The sequence below is a fragment of the Armigeres subalbatus genome, chromosome 3 (genome assembly GCF_024139115.2).
Source record: "Armigeres subalbatus isolate Guangzhou_Male chromosome 3, GZ_Asu_2, whole genome shotgun sequence".
NCBI classification, from domain to species: Eukaryota; Metazoa; Arthropoda; class Insecta; order Diptera; family Culicidae; genus Armigeres; species Armigeres subalbatus.
This window is the reverse complement of record NC_085141.1, coordinates 385298438-385321957: the sequence shown is the minus strand read 5'-3', so window position 1 is coordinate 385321957 and position 23520 is coordinate 385298438. Positions and strand designations below refer to the sequence as shown.

The 23520-nt window shown below is 42.9% G+C and overlaps 1 protein-coding gene across 1 annotated transcript; it reads left to right on the top strand.

The window, feature by feature from the left end:
- Positions 1-11539: 11539 nt before the first annotated feature.
- On the top strand, positions 11540-23047 carry LOC134222951 (pickpocket protein 28-like). Its single transcript, XM_062702094.1, has 3 exons — positions 11540-11904; positions 21609-22583; positions 22645-23047. Exons 1-3 carry the CDS (start codon positions 11540-11542, stop codon positions 22946-22948), a joined length of 1644 nt encoding a protein of 547 aa, XP_062558078.1. The 3' UTR covers positions 22949-23047.
- Positions 23048-23520: the final 473 nt, after the last annotated feature.

The window sequence follows — 23520 nt, the reverse complement described above, 5'->3', positions numbered from 1 at the left end:
GAAACCGGGCAGGACATTAGGTACATTTTGCTCCACTGGAGCAAAACAACAGGAAGGTAAAATATTATTATGATAGGAAATCTCGCTTATTATGATTTACCCACACTGCAAACCGGTTCACCAGTTTATGTTCAAGCTCATCCCGAAAACAACAAATTCTGGACTCCAGCAATCGTGGGTAAGAAACTGAATTATCGCTCCTAAGTGGTGGATGTTCATGGTTCAAACTACAGGAGGGGCCTAGTCCAAAACCCAATCCAAATCCAAATCAAAACTAATCCAACCTAATCCAATCTAAATATATTCCAAAAACAAATCCAAATTTAGCATCCACTGCACATTAGGGCAGTTCACATTTTAAAAATGTTCGTGTTTCCAATCTTCCCATATTTCATCATAGCATCATGAAAATTTCAGTACTGGTTAAATTTCAGTCAATTTAAAGCTTATATGGAAATTTGTAAGGAAAAAATTCGTAATTTATTCGATGCACCCTATTCAATCGTCAAATCGTTGATTTGAAATAAACATCCCCAACCTCCATTTGGGATCTATTTGAGTTCAATCAGTGGGTAACTCATTAATTTTGATTTATATTTCCACTGCTATGTTGACGCTAATTACACCATTTTAGCTTTTGCCATAATATTCACACTGTCAATAGAACCATCCAATACTCTCATAACTAATGTGTTATCCGGAGGTCTCATTTATATAGATTCCAAAAAGGGAGGGTGGGGATGTTCATTTGAATCCATCACGATTTAACAGTTGTAGGGAGACTTGAATACATTTTTAGTTTTTCCCATACAAATTTCCATATAAACATAAATTGACTTCGCGCCACCCCTAAATGGCCACCGATTTGCCTGAAATTTTGCCAGGACTCCTATATTATCAAAATGATGCTAATAGACATATGGGAGTTGGAATTTTTGAACATTTTTAAAATTTGAACTGCCCTACTGCACATCCAATCCAACTCAAATATATTCCAAAAACAAATCCAAATGTAACCCTTTTCAAATCCAATCCAGTCCAAAAACCAATCCAATTCAAAATAAATCCAAATTCATTCGAAAAACCAATCCGAATTATATCCGAATCCAATCGAATACGAATCCAAATTCAGTCCAAAATCGTTACTAAAACCAATCCGAATTCATTCCAAATTATATCCGAATCCAATCCAAATCCAAAACGACTCCAATTTCAGTCCAAATCCAATGCAAATCTAATCCAAATTTAATCTAAATCCAAATACAATACAAATCCATTTCAATACAAATCCAATCAAATCCAAATTCAGTTCTAAAACCAATCCAGACTGAATTCAAATCCAAATCCAATTCAAAATCAATCCAACCCAATATAGGAGCTCAAACATCAGATACCTTGCGCTTTGAAGCCAGCCCTGCAAATCTGTCGCCTCGATGTATGTACGCATAAGAAAGTTCATTGATTTGCCTGATGCTTCACTCGGTATTTATCGCCGAAAAACTGTCATTTCAACAATGAACTCCTTGAGTCCATTTACAATCCAAACTCAATCTGAATCCAGTCCAAAACCCAATTCAAATCCACTGCAAATCCAATCTAAATATATTCCAAAAACAATTTCAAATGTAACCCATTTCAAATCCAATCCAGTCAAAAAAACAATCAAGATCCAATTATCAATACAAATTCATTCGAAAAACCAATCCGAATTCAATCCAAATTATATCCGAATCCAATCCAAATCGAATACGAATCCAAATTCAGTCCAAATTTATTTCAAAAACCAATCCGAATTCGAATCATATCCGAAATCTATCCAAATCCAATACGACTCCAAATTCAGCCCAAATCCAATGCAAATCTAATTCATATTTAATCTAAATCCATATACAATACAAATCCAATCAAATCTAAATTCAGTTCTAAAACCAATCCAAATCCAATCCAATCTGAATTCGAATTAAATCCAAATCCAATTCAATCGAATATATGAGCTCAAACATATTCAAACATCAGATACCTGGCGCTTTGAAAACAGCTCTGCAAATCTGTCGCCCCGATGTATGTACGTATAAGAAAGTTCATTGATTTGCCTATAACTTCACTCGGTATTAATCCCCGGAAAACTGTCGCTTCAACAATGAATTCTAACCATCCGTAAACGGAAATTGAAAACTGTCGCTCTAATCGAAAAACTAAATTTCTTCAGAGACCTGCCGCTCCGAAATTCATCCTCGGAGACCTGTCACTCCAGCACAAAACAAAAAAAAACGTCACGAAGAGCCATTGCTCCCATCGAACAAAAATGTTGCCTCAGAGACCTGTCGCTCTAATCGAACAACTAATTTTCTTCAGAGACCTGTCGCTCCAAAATTTATCCTCATGAATTCAAAGGTCGTCTGCCCGGCATAACAAACAAAAACATCATGAAGAGCCATCGCTCCCATCGAACAAAAGTGTTGCCTCAGACCCTGTCGCTCTGGCACCAACCATCGAGACCTGTCGCTCCGGCATTATTTCTAGAGTCCTGTGGCTATTTGATACATTAAAAAACACATCACGGAGACCTGTCGCCCGGAATAAGAATCAGATTTCTGTAACTTCTTAATTCATACTACCAACTGCGCCATGTGGTAACCAAACTTTCTGAAATTTAAAACTAGCCGAAACAACGAATTGAATCGGCCGAACTAAAAACGCGCATGCTAAGTGGAAAAACACTCAGCACACGTCCGTCATTATCGTCGCCAAGATCCGTCGCAAGAAGAACGATGAACGCTTTCTCACGCTCGTCGGCCTCCTTCGTTTCGTCAGAAGCTCTCGCCAAACGAACAAACGGTTCAAGCTCGTCATTTTTACAACATTCGATGAAACTGTTTGATCGACTACACTTAAAACAAAATATACTTATTATTTATCAAACTGTACCAAATATGAAAGAACGATAAGAAATTCAAATTAAGGCTCCCCCAGACCTAAGCCATTTCATCGCCGCGACGGCGACAACTAGTCGCCGCGATTTCATCGTTATGTCGCGTAGGCAATGTTCCCTATTTACGCTTCATACCAACGGCGACAGAATCGCTGTCGCCAAGCGATAGAATCGCGTCGCGTCGCGTGTGTTTGGGGGAACCTTTACTGTTCTAATTATTTTACAATCTAAATCACATCCACCACAAACATCAAACCGCGTAAAGAACCAGCACCAAGCCCTATCGAAACAGCTTCAGGGCGTGTACGAAGTGACAATATCACTACCAATAAATTTATGGTTGACCGAACACCTGAATCTCAATCTGAACAGTTGGAACCACCTATTTTGATAAAAAATACTGACAGCACAAACAGAACAACACCGTCAGTGACAGCAGTGAATACTCCCGCTGCCACAACAGCTGACTCGATGACTTTGATGACGACAATTGAATGATTACTTACTCTGCAAATTTTTTTTTCTCGGAACAAAGTACAAGAGAATATGGTTCACTCTTTTAAGCTCACTTGCCAAATCAAACCAAAATTCAGTCTTGGTAGATCATGCTAAAATCTTACTCAAGGAAGCCTCATGCGCCAGCTGACTCGCTTGCGATTCTGTTATGGAGAGCATCATTACGCGGAAGAACGACATGGGACTTACGTCTCTGCTTTACCTATACCGGGAGTCATTTCAAAATTTCTAAATCGACCGCGTTACGCTTTGTGTTGAAAAGATTTCAAACGTTAATAGCTTTTACCCTGATGAACAGATTTCTGCAGTTTAACCCCTCAATCGACCACAGCTTTCCAGAGTATGCCTTTCATGTAATACTTGATAATATCTGAAAACTTGTTTCAATAGGCCTAAAAACTGTTTTCAAAACAAAACATTGAATTCACGAAAACCTATAAACTATGGAATTACCACATCATTCTTGCATCATTCCATTACCACGTTCTGATTGGTGCAGACGTCAACGAATAAGCTCACGCTGGGTCTGCTAAGAAGGCATGAAATAGCGCAGTGCGATTTTTTCCTCTCAATCTGACCAAAGTGGGCAACCAATAACAGCAGCGCATCGTCAGAATTTTGAACGGTTGCATCATCGTCTCCAGCCACGCATTCCGCAAACCTACGCATTTTTTAAAACGAAGGCAGAATCGTCAGCATTCTCAGGTGGCATCATCAGCATTTTCAATGCCGGCATTGTCGAGATGCCAACAGTAAGCGCAACACGGCGGTTGTGTGACGATAAAGGTATCGACGACAACACTACTGATCAAGTTTTCTCGACCGATGGAAGCAGCGGTTAAGCGTTTGGTATTCCTGCAGACGTCGATTCATAATGTTTTAAACAATGTAAACTCCAGATTGAACCGCTCAAGAGAAATTTACATCTAACATTGTGAATGGATCTTTTCAGAACCGCTAATATCACTTACTAAAGAGTTTTTCGCTTAATAGAATAATTTTTGAAAATGTAGTACAATCAACTAATTAGAGAGCGTTTACGTGACAATTTTGATTAATTCGCGTTCATGGCGATGAATGTATTACAAAATTCTGTCTTCCTCGCTCGACAAAAGAAAATGCATTTCTTATTCTAAGATTTCAACGAAAATTTTTAGAAATTTCTCCATTAAATTCCAAAATTGTCCATATTTTTGGTCTAAATATTTCAATTTGAAATTTGGTTTATTTATTTGATGTGAATAGGTAAATAGCTACTATGAATTTTGTGTAACTTTAAAACGTTGGTGATTAAAGCTTTTGAATATTCTTGAGTTAACGATGATTTTTGTTGTTTCCAGCAAGTATACTCTAATACCACTATTTACCACTATTTACCACTCTAGCTAATTTGAAGAGGCTAACGCAGTAACGTCATATGGTATCACTGAAGACAAGCAATGTAGTGAAGGAAACATTGCGAGGGCTGTAAACGGCCATAATTCAATGTGCAGCATAACATGTCTGATAATGTGCTTGCTAGAAATCATCACATGATCCCATTTTGGAATCTTAAGTTTAAAAAGTGAAATGTTGAAAAATGTAATTAAAATTTTCAAAAAAAAAATTGTGAAAGTGGTGTAATATTGCAATTATCGCACCCCTGGCAATCATTTTTAGGCGTTAGTCATCTTTAGTGAAAAGCAAGATGTTGTGAATGTGCTGTCTGTTGCTGCCCAATATATGGGGAGGATTCTTGCTTGGTTGAGTCAACGTAAAGGTAGAACCAACAAATGTTTTTGCGATGTATTCATCAAAGAGGTTGGAACATCGGCTTAAGTTACCAACGCTTTATAATGAAAGAAATCATTAGCTTTACAATTGATCCAATGTAAAGGTGTTAGCCATCAGGCTAATTTACAATGTGGTATTATTCATCGAAAAGCGGCGGAGCTTCGGCAGATTTCTTATGCTATAGTTCATCTTTTTTGGCAATTATGGCATTGAAAATGCTTCGAGATGTCCCCATATAACTATGTACGATGAAAATAATAATTTTGAAATGTTTTTGTCACTTTAATTACACGACTAACGGTGAGCAAACGCGATGTTCAATGGGTACTTATTTATCAAAGGGGCGGAGCTTCGGCTAGAGTTTTGATATAATGATAAAATCATGGCTCACGCGAGTTTAGTTCCTGCTCAAATTTTATCTTGAGCGGTCGGTAGAGAACCAACATCCAGCGACAGGGTCCAGGCCTGCCAATAGTCATCGCCGCAGTAGCGACGAGATTTAAGAGCGGAGCAGAATTGATATGTTTGCGTCCGTTTTGACAGTTTTCCCATGGCAAAACTGTCAAAACGCACGCAAACGTATCCATTCTGCTCAGCTCTTTATTGTCTTCATTGCTACTCGACGCATCGTCAATTACGCGCACAACGTTAGCTTTCATCGTGCAACCAAATCGCCATGACGACATCGAAGAACGAATACTTCATACCATTATTCTTCAAGCGGCAGCTGCCATGCGAAGATTTTTATTATTTCTTTGTGAAAATGAATTTGAAGTAACGTATGAAGATGTTATAAATGTTATCGAAACATTTATGTTACCAAAGTTCGTACTATTACTTACTCCTTCTACAATGACGTGCAATCGATTATGTGAAGAAGTGACGACGGAAATCGTCTTTTTACTTTTGGTTGCACGACTGGTAGGCATGCGGCATGAAGAAACCGAATAGGTGTCGCGTCGGGCAATGTTATGACGAAGACTATATTTTTCGCTTTCTTCATACGACGAATGACAGTATCAATAGCCCGGACAGGGATGATGATGCAAATCTCTAGAAATCGAAAATTATCTTTTACATACTTTCATCAATGACAAAAAAAAATCAACATTAGATGAAAAATCGATTGATAGCTTTCTATTTTAATATTTTTTCTCTAGATTGGTAACGAAACGTGTAATAATGCTGAGCAAAATATGTATTTTTACATGCATGGTCAAGCCAAGTCCTACGTCCACTTCCGGTTATGTCACAGACATTACCCACTGTTAGTTTTTTCGAACAGATGTGTAAAAGAAGTTGAAATGCATCATAAGAATCGGTGCCCCCCGCGATTGGTGCTGAAGAAATTTATCTTGAAGTATAAAAAATTGAAGAAAATAAACAATTTTTTAATAACTCTGGAACGCAATGTCCGATCGGTCTAACTAGGGTCTAACTAGGCCACAATCTGCATCGAATGCAACTTGTTGCGAGAAAATCGGATAATGCTAAGTACAAAAAAGTTTGTCTCACATTTTTGGTACACATACACACACATATGTACATTTAGACTGGCCCAGGAAACAAAAAGTTGACTAATTCCACGGGGCACCCCCCAGGATTGTGTCTTTGGGTGAGAAAATCAATCTCTGAAAATTTCAGCTCAATCGCTTGTTGCATAAGCTGGCGCATTTGATTTGAAGTTTGTATGGGGATTTCAGCCAAAATGTATAGGAAAATACACCTCCATCTCACTCGACCGATCTGGAAATTGGTTCTGATTGCTTGATTGACCTCAGAATTGCAAAAACAGCGGTATGGTATTGTTAACAGAACAATTTCACAGAACATTGTATGATGATTAAAATGAACTTTTATATAGGTTTTCAAGCTGATGCGAATTAGATCAAAAATAAAAATACACAAATCAGCTCCTAATAAATCACCCCGAAATTATATAAAACTTAATTTATTCATCATACGTATTCTGTGAAATTGTTCTGTTTCCGAATCAGATATTATTTATACTATACGTTTTGACTGAAATCCCCAACCTGAAATTTCAATCAAAACGTCACTGAAATACGTCACGCTTAGAGGGGAGGGGTTCGGTGAAGTGATGTGACGATCCATACAAAATTTCAGACGCTTCATACAAAAAAGTGCTTGACATAGGGGGGAGGGGGTTAAGCCAATTTTTGCGTTACGTAATTAATGGATCTTCCCTTATGCAACAAGCGATTGAGCTGAAATTTTCAGAGAGATTGATTTTTCTCACCCAAGACACAATTCTGGGGAATTTACAAAATTCGACAACATTTTTTTCTCCCCATAGTAATCTGGGCCAGTCTAGTACATACAGACATCACCTCAATTCGTCGAGCTGAGTCGATTGGTATATAATACTATGTGTCTCGGATCCTTCTATCAAAAGTTCGGTTTTTGAGTGATCCTACAGCCTTTACTTATACTTAGTTTACGCGAAATGCAAAAATGAAATCAGACGAAAAATCTTTAATATTTCTTAAAAATAAATTTAAAAAAACTTAAAAAGCTATACAATAATCAAACATTAACGATGTCTTTTCGTTGATCGCATATCACTTAAACCTTCCTGTAGCCAAAATTTCATTAAATGCTTTTGATCTATTTTATGTTATGTATATAAAAATGTATTTCTGTCTGTCTGACCTTTATAAACTCCTCAACTACTGAACCGATCGGCGTGACAATTTGTATGCAAAGGTTTTGGGGTTTGAGGAAGAGGAAGGTTCTTAAGATGGTTCGAGATTGACTCTTTTTGAAAAAGGGGGCTCCCATAAAAATGAAACACCAATATCATCATAACTCGAGAATTATTCAAGCATGGAGCAAAATCTGGCATGTTGAGGTTTTGGAAGAAAAGATATGTTTCTGTCGTGGTTTGAAATCCCTTCCCTTCTGGGAAGGGGGATTTCCATACAAATGAACCAGAAATGTATGGATAACTCGAGATCTAATCAGAGATCAAATCAATTTAGGCGAAACGAAGTTCGTCGGGTCTGTTAGTAAATAATTAAAACATTCCAAAAGGTTGTGTATCTTTCTCTTTACGTCAGGACTCAAGCGTTTTCGTCGTTTATGGGAATATTTTATACGTTTGTATAAATTAAATACATATAGATTAAATTACATATTTTTATATCGACTTCAATTCATGTACGTGGAAAAAACAACAAACGAAAACGGACAGCAAGAACGATTTTCCGATGCCATCTTCACCGGATCTAATGCTTTAAGTGTTGCTCCAACGTGGTCCATTCCACCCTGTTCAACAGCCGTTTCCATCTGGTGTTTTTTTTTTCATTGCTAGTGTGACACATGTCAGTTGACCAAGTGCCCATTGTGCTGCCATGGCACCACACAGTCGGAAAGATATGATGTTTGGAAAAGAAAAAGAAAAGAACAATAACCCAAAGAAAAATGTGGAAAGGAGTCGGATTTTGAACCCAGATCAAATACTCGCTGTCTTCCGCAGTGGATTTTTGTTGAATATGGATACAAGACATTGGGAATGATTGTTCTTGATTTGAAAATTTAAGTGAATCTTAGTGCTGTCCAAAGAACGAATTATGATCATTAGGGTGATGGAAAATTTGTTCCTAGACATTTGAATATTTTTTTTGGCAATTGCAGAGCAATTCCAGACCAGGTAGAAAAAAACAAACTTTTATATATAAATGAATTTACTCTTCAAGATACTATTTCTTCTTCTTCATTAGCATTGCATCCTCCAGTTATTAGCTGCGAGGTTTCTAGGCCAAGTTACCATTTTTGAAGTTGTATATCATAAGGCTAACATGATGATACTGCTCTTATGCCCAGGGAAGTAAAGAAAATCTCCAACCCAAAAATTTCCTGGACCAGGACCAGGAATCGAACCCAGCCACCTTGAGGACATAAAAGCATAAGAGCATAAAAAACTGCATTGAAGTTGATTCGTTCTCAATTGATATATCTTCCAATTCACCATGTTTAAATACATCGTTTAGAGCGAATACATTTTTTATTCTTCGCAATCAAGTAGCACCCTATCCTACATAGTTCTCATACGAAAAGAACAGCTTAACTTGTTACGAATCAACACAGATAACAATGCCCACATTCATTCGCTCGCCACAAAATGACAACGTCTACCAAATCAAGGCCCTGTCACAAAGGGAAATTCACGAGGAATTGTTCCATCCAGCATTGACCACCCACTCCATTGAACTTCCTCATTGTTGGCAAACTGAACGTAAGCACTCCAAAAAAAACCTCCCTCAACTTTTCCCCTCTTCACAGCAAAAAAAGTCTCCCGGGATGCCATAAGCGAACATGATTTTCCGAAAAAGCAATCTATTCATGCACATTCGTTATTCATTTTCGTGGAACCACTCTCAGCTGGACTGCTGACGAAAGGCGGCCTTCCCGGTCATACATATTTGATTGACTGGAATAAAATGCTTGCTTCTGTGTCCACTCGTTCGTTTTTTTTTCTGCAAGGACTACATGTACATGTTTCTGGTGGCCCCACATCAGTGTGCCGTCGTCGCCGTTCTCGTTTATTGGCTCTTCCTTCACGTCATCATTGTCCGCCGGGGGGAAACAGTGTCAAATCTCCGAAACTGCCCCCAAAGGCAAATGGACCTATCCGGGGAAAGAGTAACGCAAAGAAGGAGCAAAAAAAGTATCCAAACAAACAGTCGGAGAAAAGTTTAATTTCCGCTTTAGAAGATATGAATTCGAGATAGGTTCCGTTGTTAGCTTTCCGGAGGGAAAATGAGCAAAAAAAGCTGAAAGTTCGAAGTGCCCTGCGTGCCGGTTGACGGTCCGTCGATTAAGTAACACACAGTCTCACTGTACACCGTACCACCGGAATGCCCTTCACGGGTAAATAAAAAAATATCAATTATGAAGTAAATCAGTGTTACGTTTGATGAATAATTGAGAAGCATTTGCTTATTAATAGAAAAATAATCAAATGGAGAGATATTTTTGGAAAATTTTAAATAGAAAAATGAGGAAATTGACACTTTATGTTGTTAGACTCTAAACAAGACTTAAACTCAAAGAATATTGAGCGTATCGCGAGAGACTACATACCACGAGTTTTTTGTGTTATTTACCAAATAAGAAGAAGAAGAAAAACCAATAATTATATTGATTCTATTTATTTTAATAATTCAGCTATTTTTAAGCACAACAGGTACTTTTGTCGGATTTTTACTTACAATTTACTTACAATTAAATTATAATTTGTGGGTTTCATGGGTCGCAGAATTTTCCAAGTACTCACCGTCTGAAGTAGGTAGAGGGTGATGACGGTATTGATAGCCGATTCCTTCTTCCGTTCCGGGACCAGACAAACATGGCCCGTTGTTGGTCTGAATGTGGTCCCAGCGATCATCCATTGCAAGCAACTTAAACCATCCACAATACTGTAGTCGATGTCCTAGGTGGTTGTCCATATACCACGTGGAAAGTTTAGGGGTATGGCGAATGTCCACGGTACATAGAAGTTTTGGAAAATTTATATGAGCAAATTTCCACGCTGGGAGGAAGGAGGGGTATCTAAAACTGATCGAAACTTGTCCACGTGGTCTCGGTGTTTCGGTTATGAGTTTCCATCGGATGCATTTTCATCAGTAACACATTTGTACGCTGTCACTATACTGGCTGATATCAAAACATTTGACATGATAGTTGCCAAACGTTTTACGTTGACTTCCGAAAAGTTTCGTAGATATGCCATCGTAACAAACGTAGGGGAATTCAGGACGTTTTCCAATTTGTTGCAATCTATTGAACACCTGTAGCCTTAGCCGGTACGTCTAACACAAGGCAACAAGACATTTTGGTCTTATCAAACATAAAGTCGACTTTTTATAAGGCTCTGTGAAGTGAATCATTCCCGTCGTAATGATTTACTTCAGCGCACCATTCTAAAACGTTAAGTTCAGCTTCAACTAGCTGCATCGAACATTATCGGGATCACAGACGAGTAATAATCTTTAATTTATTTATGTTAGGGCTAGTACTGGGATCCGTTCCGGAAACTCACCATATAAAAAATCAACGTTTTGACCGTGAGAAGGACGTCGCAACCTTATCGCACTACTCTTGTTACCCATCTAGTTCCGCTCGCACTTGTAATTATATGAAAAGTATCATGTATCCTTGTACCACACCTGTTGAATATTCATCGTTTAATTAGGGGAATGTGATGGTTGCATTCAGGCGCAGGATGCAGTTTTCCAACCAGCGAACCGGTCAGTCAGTCCGTTAGTGGGTCAGTTAGTCGTGATGTCTGGGACAATGAGTACGAATCGGCCGCAGTCCAAAACTCCAGCGAGGACACTTTTGCAAGAATACTGTTCGAACAGTTCCATCCACGGAGTACGTTACTTCCACCGTGAGGGGCAGTCAAGTTGTGAAAGTGGTTGGTGGATTGTGGTGTTCTTACTGTCGGTTTGCAGCTGTGGTTTTCTTATCAACAAAATCTATCAAAAATGGGACGAAACGCCCGTGATTGTGAGCTTCCACGAGAAAACAACTCCGGTGTGGAAAATCCCATTTCCAGCAGTGACAATCTGTCCGCGAACGAAGTGGACAAGTAGTTGGCTTAACTTCTCCGAAGAGTTCGAAATCATGAAGCATCATGGATTTGAAGCTTCAAATAGGTAACCTGAATATTTTCCTTTTCCTTTCCTGGTAACCTTTCAAGTGTGGTGTATTTAATTTGAAGCTTCATAAGCTGTATTTGTGTAAGCTGTGTTTGTATTCGAAAATATTTATAACCCGAATATCTCATACCCAGTGGAGGAAATACTCGCTTAACGAGTAAGAAACGAATGTAATTTGTCCTAATAAAAACGATGCATACGGGCGAACCTGTTGCCTGCATTTTTGTGGTACTTGCTAGCGAACAAGTATCCAGCTTTCCACGTTCGGTAATGGCGGCTTGTCGGTGTGCAAAAATCAATCGATCACTGTACTTTTTGACACTAGCTGGAGGAAAACTCACTGGCGAAAAGGCCTTTTTTCCCTTCCCCTCACCCAGGAACGCCAGTGGGCTTTCCTCCAGCTAGTGTCAAACAGTACAGTGACCGATTGATTTTTACACACCGACAAGCCGCCATTACCGAGCGTGGAAAGCTGGATAGACAGAGCAAAGACAAAAAATATGGCAGTATTTTGTTCGCGAGTAAAAATCACAGTCGCGAGTTTTTGTGGTTGCTTTGAATTGAATGAGTACATTTATTTTTGCCTTTCTCGTACACCAAGGTGTAACGAAAAGCCTATATATCCTATGATAGAAGGCCCGGAGACCCATAGTGTTACATACCAATCGACTCAGCTCGACGAATTGAGATGATGTCTGCCTGTGTGTATGTGTGTGCGTGTGTGTCCCGGGTAGAAACCGTGATATTGATAACAAAACATACTATTAATTTGTTTGAAATAAGAGTAAAAATAACTAGCGAAAATAACAAAAAATTGCACCGAAATATCATAAAAATATCGTGTTTTGCTATTAACAAGAACAAAAAAAAACCTGAAATTTTTATGATATTTCGGTGAAATTTTTTGTTATTTTCGCTTGTTATTTTTACTCTTATTTCAAACAAGTTAATATCATGTTTTGTTATCAATATCACGTTTTACTGTTGATGAGCCATTATCGTCTACCCGGGTATGTGCGCAAAATAAAACTCACTCATCTTTTAGGCACTTATCTTGATACGCTTTGTTTGCAATAAGTTGCATTCGACGGGGATTCCTATCCCATTGTTTCCTATTAAGAGGCCCGGCCTGATCGCAATTGGAATTAAAACTTATGGCCAAAATACGATTTATATACAAAAACACACTAAGAAATTCTCACTAAATTTTTTAGTATATCTGAAGTACGAAAAAGGCACAAACACCGCTAGGTGGATCAATCAGGGGTTTTAATGAACACAATAACACAATAACATTCATCACCGTGAGATTTTTTAAATTTTTCATTGGATTTTATCGGTGCACACGCACCAAGCTCAAAGTAAAATGGAGCAATCGTTTTGGCTCAAATTCCAAGCAAACTCATATTCCGAACACTCAATACATGGAGATTTATCTAAAATATTCGGTTATTATTGCATGAATAAACAAATATTCTCTGCAGGCTAATAGATCAAGGACTTATTAAGAAAATTATTATGAGCTTTTTAGTGGAATGTCTTCACTTGTCATAAGACGAGAGACAAACTCGTTTTATGACAAGATCAAGGACATTAGAATTGTTCAACAATTAGATAACGTTGAAATTTTTCATTTTAGTGCATTTAAGTTGGTGTTCGGAATTTGAATCAAAGTGTACGGAATTTGAAACAATTTTAAAATGCGTGTTCGGCATTTGAGACAAAGTTTGGCAGAATAAAATCATTCAGTATTGTAATAGTTACAATCAATAAAATATGATTATTAAGCGCTTATATAAAAGTTCCATAATAGTTGCGCTACGCCAGCGGTTCTCAACCTTTTTCTTGAGAGGTACCCCTTCGCACCTTTGCATGAATTGAGGTACCCTCTATTTATTTTTTGGCTGTTAAATAAAAATAAGTGTAACTCATAAGATATACGAAAAAACCAACTCAAAATTAATGGGATATTATGACTCTCCGTAAAGTTGGTTGGAATTTTCATTATTCCGAGCTCTTGGAGAAAAGCTTCCGAGCTTCTTTGGAATACGGCTTTCGTGCCACTGAAAAGAAGGCTTCCGGGCCTCTTGAAAGGAGGCTTCCATGCCTCTTGAAAGAAGGCTTCCGGGCCTCTTGAAAGGAGCAGTGTTGGTAAAAACTCAAATTCTCAAATCTCTTCAACGATTCAAATCAAGCGCGAGGCAAACCTCACCCGACTCATGGCCCAGAGAATCGTCCATGATTCGACTCGCGATTTGCATAATTACGTGATTTTTGCGTGTTCTTCTTCGTTAAATTCGTCGGAATAACTTTCTTTGCTTAAAACAATGGATAACAAATCCATACGTAAACATAAAATACGCTTCGATTAGGTATTGACACGCTTTGGAGCGAAAACATTTCTCGACGCATGAGCGAAACGATATGATTCTCCGTGAAAAACTCATGCGCGATGCTCTGCATACAGAATCTCAAACGAGGAGGTTTCCGGGCCTCTTGAAAGGAGGCTTCCGGGCCTCTTGAAAGGAGGCTTCCGGGCCTCTTGAAAGGAGGCTCCCGGGCCTCTTGAAAGGAGGCTTCCGGGCCTCTTGAAAGGAGGCTTACGGGCCTCTTGAAAGGAGGCTTACGGGCCTCTTGAAAGGAGGCTTACGGGCCTCTTGAAAGGAGGCTTACGGGCCTCTTGAAAGGAGGCTTCCGGGCCTCTTGAAAGGAGGCTTCCGGGCCTCTTGAAAGGAGGCTTCGGGCCTCTTGAAAGGAGGCCCTGGGATCTTGAAGGGAGGCTTCCTGGCCTCTTGAAAGGAGGCTTCCTGGCCTCTTGAAAGGAGGCTCCCGGGCCTTTTGAAAGGAGGCTTATGGCCTCTTGAAAGTAGGTTTCCGGACCTTTTGAAGAAGGCCCAATGGGCTTCTTGAAAGTAGGCTCCTGGATCCTCTTGAAAGAAGTCCTCCGGGTCGATTAAAGTAGGCTTTCGAGCAGCGTAGAATGATGGTTCCAATCTTGCAGCAAACAACTGGAGCAACGGGCCCTCTTGAAGGAGGCTTCCGGGGGCCTCTTGAAAGGAGGCTTCCTGGCCATCTTGAAAGGAGGCCCCGGGCCTCTTGAAAGGAGGCTTCTGGACCTCTTGAAAGGAGGCTCCAGCGCATCTTGAAAGGAGGCTTCCGGGCCTCTTGAAAGGAGGCCTGGGCCTCTTGAAAGGAGGCCCGGGCCTCTTGAAAGCAGGCTTCCGGGCCTCTTGAAAGGAGGCTTCCCGGGCCTCTTGAAAGGAGGCTCCTGGCCTCTTGAGAAAAAGGCCCTGGCCTCTTGAGAAAAAGGCTCCTGGCCTCTTGAAAGGAGGCTTCCTGGGCCTCTTGAAAGGAGGCTTCTGGCCTCTTGAAAGGAGGCTTCCGGGCCTCTTGAAAGGAGGCTTCGGGCCTCTTGAAAGGAGGCTTCCGGGCCTCTTGAAAGGAGGCTTCCGGCCTCTTGAAAGGAGGCTTCCGGGCCTCTTGAGAAAGGAGAGGCTTCCAGGGCCACCTCTTGAAAGGAGGCTTCCGGGCCTCTTGAAAGGAGGCTTCTGGGCCTCTTGAAAGGAGGCTTCCAGGGCCTCTTGAAAGGAGGCTTGGGCCTCTTGAAAGGAGGCTTCCGGGCCTCTTGAAAGGAGGCTTGGGCCTCTTGAAAGGAGGCTTCCTGGCCTCTTGAAAGGAGGCTTCCGGGCCTCTTGAAAGGAGGCTTCCGGCCTCTTGAAAGGAGGCTCTGGGCCTCTTGAAAGGAGGCTCTGGGCCTCTTGAAAGGAGGCTTCCGGGCCTCTTGAAAGGAGGCTTCGGGCCTCTTGAAAGGAGGCTTCGGGCCTCTTGAAAGGAGGCTTCGGGCCTCTTGAAAGGAGGCTTCCGGGCCTCTTGAAAGGAGGCTGGGGCCTCTTGAAAGGAGGCTTCCGGGCCTCTTGAGAGGAGGCGTGCGGGCCTCTTGACTGGAGGCTTCCGTCCCTCTTGAAAGGAGCCTCCTCTGCCTCTTGAAAGGAGGCTTCCGGGCCTCTTGAAAGGAGGCTTCCGGGCCTCTTGAAAGGGAGGCTTCCTGGCCTCTTGAAAGGAGGCCTCGGGCCTCTTGAAAGGAGGCTTGGGCCTCTTGAAAGAAGGCTTCCGGGCCTCTTGAAAGGAGGCTTTCGGGCCTCTTGAAAGGAGGTCTCCGGGCCTCTTGAAAGGAGGCTTCCGGGCCTCTTGAAAGGAGGCTTCCGGGCCTCTTGAAAGGAGGCTCTGGGCCTCTTGAAAGGAGGCCTCGGGCCTCTTGAAAGGAGGCTTCCGGGCCTCTTGAAAGGAGGCTTCCGGGCCTCTTGAAAGGAGGCTTCCTGGGCCTCTTGAAAGGAGGCTTCCGGGCCTCTTGAAAGGAGGCCTGGGCCTCTTGAAAGGAGGCTTCCGGGCCTCTTGAAAGGAGGCTTCTGGGCCTCTTGAAAGGAGGCTTCCGGGCCTCTTGAAGGAGGCTTCCGGGCCTCTTGAAAGGAGGCTTCCGGCCTCTTGAAAGGAGGCTTCCGGGCCTCTTGAAAGGAGGCTCTGGCCTCTTGAAAGGAGGCTTCCTGGCCTCTTGAAGGAGGCTTCCGGGCCTCTTGAAAGGAGGCTCTGGCCTCTTGAAAGGAGGCTCTGGCCTCTTGAAAGGAGGCTTCCTGGGCCTCTTTGAAAGTGAGGCTTCCTGGGCCTCTTGAAAGGAGGCTTCCGGGCCTCTTGAAAGTGAGGCTTCTGGGCCCTTGAAAGGAGGCCTGGGCCGCTTGAAAGGAGGCTTCCGGGCCTCTTGAAAGGAGGCTTCCGGGCCTCTTGAAAGGAGGCTTCAGGGCCTCTTGAAAGGAGGCTTCCAGGCCTCTTAAAAGGAGGCTTCCGGGCCTCTTGGAAAGGAGGCTTCCGGGCCTTTTGAAAGAAGGCTTTCATGCCTTTTAAAAGGAGGTTTCCGAGTCTCTTGAAAGGAGGCTTTCGAGTTTCTTAAAAAGAGGCTTTCGGGCTTCTTTAAAAAAGGCTTCCGGGCCTCATGAAAGGAGGCTTCTGCGCCTCTTGAAATGAGGCTTTGGGGCCTCTTGAAAGGAGGCTTCCGGGCCTTTTGAAAGGAGGTTTCCGGGCCTCTTGAAAGGAGGCTTTGGGTCATCTTGAAAGGAGGCTTCCGGGCCTCTTGAAAGGAGCCTTCCGGGCATCTTGAAAGGAGGCTTCCGGGCCTCTTGAAAGGAGGCTTCCGGCCTCTTGAAAGGAGGCTTCCGGGCCTCTTGAAAGGAGGCCTGGGCCTCTTGGAAAGGAGGCTTCCGGGCCTCTTGAAAGGAGGCTTCCGGGCCTCTTGAAAGGAGGCTTGGGCCTCTTGAAAGGAGGCTTCTTGGCCTCTTGAAAGGAGGCTTCTGGGCCTCTTGAAAGGAGGCTTCCGGGCCTCTTGAAAGGAGGCTTCCGGGCCTCTTGAAAGGCGGCTTCCGGGCCTCTTGAAAGGAGGCCTGGCCTCTTGAAAGGAGGCTTCCGGCCTCTTGAAAGGAGGCCTGGCCTCTTGAAAGGAGGCTTCTGGGCCTCTTGAAAGGAGGCTTCTGGGCCTCTTGAAAGGAGGCTTCCGGGCCTCTTGAAAGGAGGCTTCCGGGCCTCTTGAAAGGAGGCTTCCTGGCCTCTTGAAAGGAGGCTTCTGGCCTCTTGAAAGGAGGCTCTGGGCCTCTTGAAAGGAGGCTTCCGGGCCTCTTGAAAGGAGGCTTCGGGCCTCTTGAAAGGAGGCTCTGGGCCTCTTGAAAGGAGGCTTCCGGGCCTCTTGAAAGGAGGCTCTGGCCTCTTGAAAGGAGGCTCTCAGGCCTCTTGAAAGGAGGCTTCCGGGCCTCTTGAAAGGAGGCTTCCGGGCCTCTTGAAAGGAGGCTGGGCCTCTTGAAAGGAGGCCTGGCCTCTCTTGAAAGGAGGCCCCTGGCCTCTTGAAAAAAAGGCCTCCTGAGCCTCTTGAAAGGAGGCTCCCTGGCCTCTTGAAAGGAGGCTCCTGGCCTCTTGAAAGGAGGCCTGGCCTCTTGAAAGGGAGGCTTCCTGGCCTCTTGAAAGGAGGCCTGGGCCCTCTTGAAAGGAGGCTGGCCTCTTGAAAGGAGGCTCTGGCCTCTTGAAAGGAGGCTTCTGGCCTCTTGAAAGGAGGCTTCCGGGCCTCTTGAGGAGGCTTCCGGGCCTCTTGAAAGGAGGCTTCCTGGGCCTCTTGAAAGGGGGGCTTCCGGGCCCTTGAAAGGAGGCTTTCGGGCCTCTTGAAAGGAGGCTTCCGGGCCTCTTGAGAGGAGGCTTCCGGCCTCTTGAAAGGAGGCCTGGCCTCTTGAAAGGAGGCTTCCGGGCCTCTTGAAAGGAGGCTCCCGGACCTCTTGAAAGGAGGCCCTGGACCTCTTGAAAGGAGGCCCTGGGCCTCTTTGAAGGAGGCTCCTGGCCTCTTGAAAGGAGGCTTCCGGGCCTCTTGAAAGGAGGCTTCCTGGGCCTCTTGAAAGGAGGCTTCGGGCCTCTTGAAGGGAGGCTTCCGGGCCTCTTGAAAGGAGGCTTCCGGGCCTCTTGAAAGGAGGCTCCGACACTCTTGAAAGGAGGCTTCTGGCCTCTTGAAAGGAGGCCTGGGCCTCTTGAAAGGAGGCTTCCGGGCCTCTTGAAAGGAGGCTTCGGGCCTCTTGAAAGGAGGCCTGGGCCCTTGAAAGGAGGCCTGGCCTCTTGAAAGGAGGCTTCCTGGGCCTCTTGAAAGGAGGCTTCCGGGCCTCTTGAAAGGAGGCTTCCGGGCCTCTTGAAAGGAGGCCTGGCCCTCTTGAAAGGAGGCTTCCGGGCCTCTGAAAGGAGGCTTCCGTGCCTCTTGAAAGGAGGCTTCGGGCCTCTTGAAAGGAGGCTTCCGGGCCTCTTGAAAGGAGGCTTCCTGGCCTCTTGAAAGGAGGCTTCTGGGCCTCTTGAAAGGAGGCCTGGCCTCTTGAAAGGAGGCTGGGCCTCTTGAAAGGAGGCTTCCTGGGCCTCTTGAAAGGAGGCTTCCGGGCCTCTTGAAAGGAGGCCTGGGCCTCTTGAAAGGAGGCTTCCTGGGCCTCTTGAAAGGAGGCTCTGGCCTCTTGAAAGGAGGCCTCCGGGCCTCTTGAAAGGAGGCTTCCGGGCCTCTTGAAAGGAGGCTTCTGGGCAACTTGAAAGGAGGCTTCCGGGCCTCTTGAAAGGAGGCTTCCGGGCCTCTTGAAAGGAGGCTTCCGGGCCTTTGAAAGGAGGCCTGGGCCTCTTGAAAGGAGGCTTCTGGCCTCTGAAAGGAGGCTTGGGCCTCTTGAAAGGAGGCTTCCTGGCCTCTTGAAAGGAGGCTTGGCCTCTTGAAAGGAGGCTTGGGCCTCTTGAAAGGAGGCTCTGGGCCTCTTGAAAGGAGGCTTCCGGGCCTCTTGAAAGGAGGCTTCCGGGCCTCTTGAAAGGAGGCTTCCGGGCCTCTTGAAAGGAGGCTTCCTGGGCCTCTTGAAAGGAGGCCTGGCCTCTTGAAAGGAGGCTTCTGGCCTCTTGAAAGGAGGCTTCCGGGCCTCTTGAAAGGAGGCTTCCGGGCCTCTTGAAAGGAGGCTTCCGGGCCTCTTGAAAGGAGGCTTCCGGGCCTCTTGAAAGGAGGCTTCCGGGCCTCTTGAAAGGAGGCTTCCGGGCCTCTTGAAAGGAGGCTTCCGGGCCTCTTGAAAGGAAGCTTTCGGATCTCTTGAAAGACGGATTCCGAACCTGTTAAAAAAAGGCTTCCGAGACTTTTGAAAAGAGGCTTCCGGGCTTCTTAAAAGGGGGCTTCCCGGCATCTTGAAAGGAGACCTCTGAACCTCTTGAAAGTAGGTTTCCGGACCTTTTGAAAGGAGGCTTCCAAGCCTCTTGAAAGTTATCCTCCGATCCTCTTGAAAGAAGTCCTCCGGGCTGATTAAAAAGAGGCTTCCGAGCAGCGTAGAAGGATGGTTTCTATCCTCTTGCAACGAAGCAACTGGAAAAGAAAAGCCTTCATTTCGCTCCAATGGAGGCTTTCGAACGTGTAGACTCGAAATTTTAGTTCAGAAGCATATTCTTGAACATATCATTAACCATTTTGTTTTAAACACGTCTTCTTATTGGCATTACATCCCCACACTGGGACAGAGCCACCTCACAGCTTAGTGTTCATTAAGCACTTCTACAGTTATTAACTGTGAGGTTTCTAAGCCAGGTTATCATTTTTGCATTCGTATATCATGGGGCTAACCCGGTGATACTTTTATGCCCAGGGAAGTCGAGACAATTTCCAATTCGAAAATTGCCGAGACCGGCACCGGGAATCGAACCCAGCCACCCTCAGCATTGTCTTGCTTTGTAGCCGCGTGTCTTACCGCACGGCTAAGGAGGGTCCCGTTCTTTACAAATATCAGAACATATGTTACGTGTCGGAACTTAATAAATAAGTTTTGAACTTAATCAATTAGTTTTTTACATTTATATTTTCTTCCAAAATATCAAGCACTTTCCATAACATGTAGAAATATGGATTAGAGTCATTTGACAGAATGCCATTTGGCCGAATAGTTTAAATTGATTTCCTTATTAAGTGAAGTGAGAAGTGAGATGTTCAAAATGAATAGTGAAAAGTGAGAACTGATAAGTGAGAAATGAAATGTTCAGAATCAGCACTTCTTACTTTTTACCTTTCACTCCTCACTTTTCACTTCTCATTTTTCACTTCCCACTTCGCAGCTCTTTCTTCACTTGGTCCTTTTTCTTCTCAGATCTCAATTCACTTTTCTCAATTCTCACTTCTAACTTCTCACTTCTTTCTTTGTACTTCTCATTTCTTACCATTCACTTCGCACTTCTCGCTCCTCACATCTCCCTTCCCACTTTCCCTCTCTCTTAACACATCTCACTTCGAATTTGCCACTTCTCACTTCTTTCTTTCGCTTTCCTCTCACTTCTTATTTTTCACTTCTCATTTTTCACTTCCCACTTCGCACTTCACAGTTCTCACTTCTAACTTTTTAATTTTCACTTATCACTTTCCACTTTTCACTTATCACTTTTCACTTATCGCTTTTCGCTATACTTTTCCTATTTCCTGTTATGAGATGTGCGAAATGTCTCATTCCTCACTTCTCGCTGCACACTTCATGTAATTCCTACTACTCATTACTCAAAGTATAAGTTTTTTTAACTTATCGGCCAAACGGCATCCGACCAAATGGCCCGACATCGTATATATTGTGCATGTGAACTGATTTTGACAACATCGAGTTAGTGAAGTACAAATTTTGTGGAAAATTACTTCGACTTGAAGAACATCTGGATCGAAATACGATTTGAATGATTTGTTTGAGAAACTGCATATATCCATTTTACACAATTTCGAGAAAACAACAAAAAACTGTTTTTGAACAAATTGGCACCGATTCTTTCGATTTCTGCAACACAGATCAGTTGTTTTTGACAAAACTGACCACCCTGAGAAACTTCTAGTGCAAAAACTGTAAGTACTTAATAAATTGCTCTTCAAAGTGCATGCACATAAGTAGTTTCTCAAACTTTCGTTTGTTCATACATTCCTGAATCTAATTTTTTTCGTGTTTTTTGCCAGAGTACGTATTTTTGGACAAGGATTCAGAATATATAAAAATCTCATTTTAACCAAAAATGTTACATATGCAGTTTCTCAAACAAACGGTTGAATTCTAATACTCATATGTTTCAGAGAAAGAGAGCCTTGCATTCCTTAGCCTTACATTGATAAATATCACCCGATCTATCAATAATGTATTACTTTTTCCTATTTGCAGAACAGATGAGATGTTGGCCCTAATGCAACTCTGTGATAGGACGTTCGTATCGTTACATGAGTATATGTATTCCTTATCACCAAATAAAACAACATACAAAACCTTCGCGGATTTAATCAAATCTACTCCAGTTCCCTTTGATGCGGAGGAATTCTCTTGTGTTTTTCGAGGAGTGATGTACGATTTCGACCATCTTTTTAGCACAATGCTTACCGAAGAAGGAATTTGCTACACCTTCAACGGACTTGCAGCAGAAGATTTGCTCAAGGTCAAAGTGAATTCTAGTTTGTTTGGAAAGCATCGGTCCCCACATTGGACGCTGGACGGCGGTTACTCCAATAAAGCTAATCTTACTTCCTTCCCTTACCGCACGATTGGACCGGGAGCTCTTGCTGGGCTCTCAGTAATGCTCATATCGCTAGATAAAAATCTTGAATACAGCTGCAGTGGACCCGTTCAAGGATACAAAGTTCTTCTTCATTCGCCGGCAGACTACCCCCAAATAACCAACCGGTTCATTCACATACCGATTGATCAAGAAGTGATGATAGCCGTCAAACCACAGATTATTCAAAATTCACGCAAGCTGGAATATTACTCACCGAAAAGGAGACAGTGTTTTCTGAGCCGCGACAGGAGTCTGCGCTTTTTCCGCGTCTACACTCAAGATAATTGCAATCTGGAATGCTTGACAAACTACACCTTGCAACGGTGTGGATGTGTTCGGTTTTCGATGATTCGCAGCGAGGACATGCCCGTATGTGAAACCAAACAAATGTTTTGCATGCAGGACGCCGAGACCGAACTGTTGGAAATGGGAGTGGTCGATGACGAGAGTGTTTCCAATTTTCACACCAAGTGCGATTGCATGCCAGCTTGTACTTCGGTGGACTATGATGTGGAAATAACGCAGAATGAGTTCGAGGTGGTTGAGTGGGGAGTTGCCTACGGACAATCGAGGAAGGATCTGGACGGGTATGTTTCCTTTTCACAGTTTTAGTTAGTCTGATATAAAAACAAATATCTTATTTTGTAGTTTGTTTGCGGCGCATCTTAAAATCTACTACAAGAACGCCCAAATAACAAAGCAGAAGCGAAGCGAACTCTACGGAATAACAGACTTCTTGGCGAACTGCGGTGGACTGTTGGGACTGTGTCTGGGAGTCAGCTTGCTGAGTTTGGTGGAGCTCTGCTACTATTGTTCTGTCCGTCCGCTAATGTTGTGGAGAGAGTGGAGACGGGTACCTGCAAGAATTGAAAACGATAGTCTCCCTGGAGTGAAATTGCTCGCTGCGACAGAAATAAGGAGACGAGATATTAGAGTTTCAGGAGTGTTCTGATTTTTTAATAGATTGTTTTTTTTCGCTAAAGGTGCATGAAAAAAAGATGTCTTATTCTACCGGTCTAATTCCCCCCTTTGGGAGGGCGAAGTTGTCCTACACTTTTGGCAAAAAATAATCTGGTCTTTGATTTTTATCATTTTACCTATTGCATAAAAATAATTAAGTGAAACTAATACAGGTATACCTCGATTATATAGACTTTTTCGATTCAAAAAGTCCATATAATCGAATTTTCCATATAATCGAAGCAAAATTTCTGACAAATATTCTTTGGACAGTTTCGAACCGCTCACTCCATACAGTCTGGTAGGGATTCCAAACAGCAAATTCAAACTCTAGTCCTGAGCGTGCTAGAGAGCAATACAGTGCTTTAAAACACAACGGATTTTGGAACTCATCGAGGTGTACCTGTAATGGTTTTTGGTTGTCTTAAAGTACTTAAGATTGTACAACAGTAGGTTTTATATGTGGTTTTAAAACACATGTTCACAAATGTGCTTCTGCACCAAAAAATTGATAAGTTATGTTACTGTGGTGACATATGTAAGAGAAATAAAGAAATATTGTTC

Bases quoted from the DNA above. Each gene is read 5' to 3' on its own strand.
- LOC134222951 (XM_062702094.1), top strand. From the start codon at position 11,540: ATGAGTACGAATCGGCCGCAGTCCAAAACTCCAGCGAGGACACTTTTG. The intron at 11,905-21,608 runs GTAACCTGAATA...TCCTATTTGCAG, and splicing joins GGATTTGAAGCTTCAAATAG to AACAGATGAGATGTTGGCCC. The intron at 22,584-22,644 runs GTATGTTTCCTT...CTTATTTTGTAG, and splicing joins TCGAGGAAGGATCTGGACGG to TTTGTTTGCGGCGCATCTTA.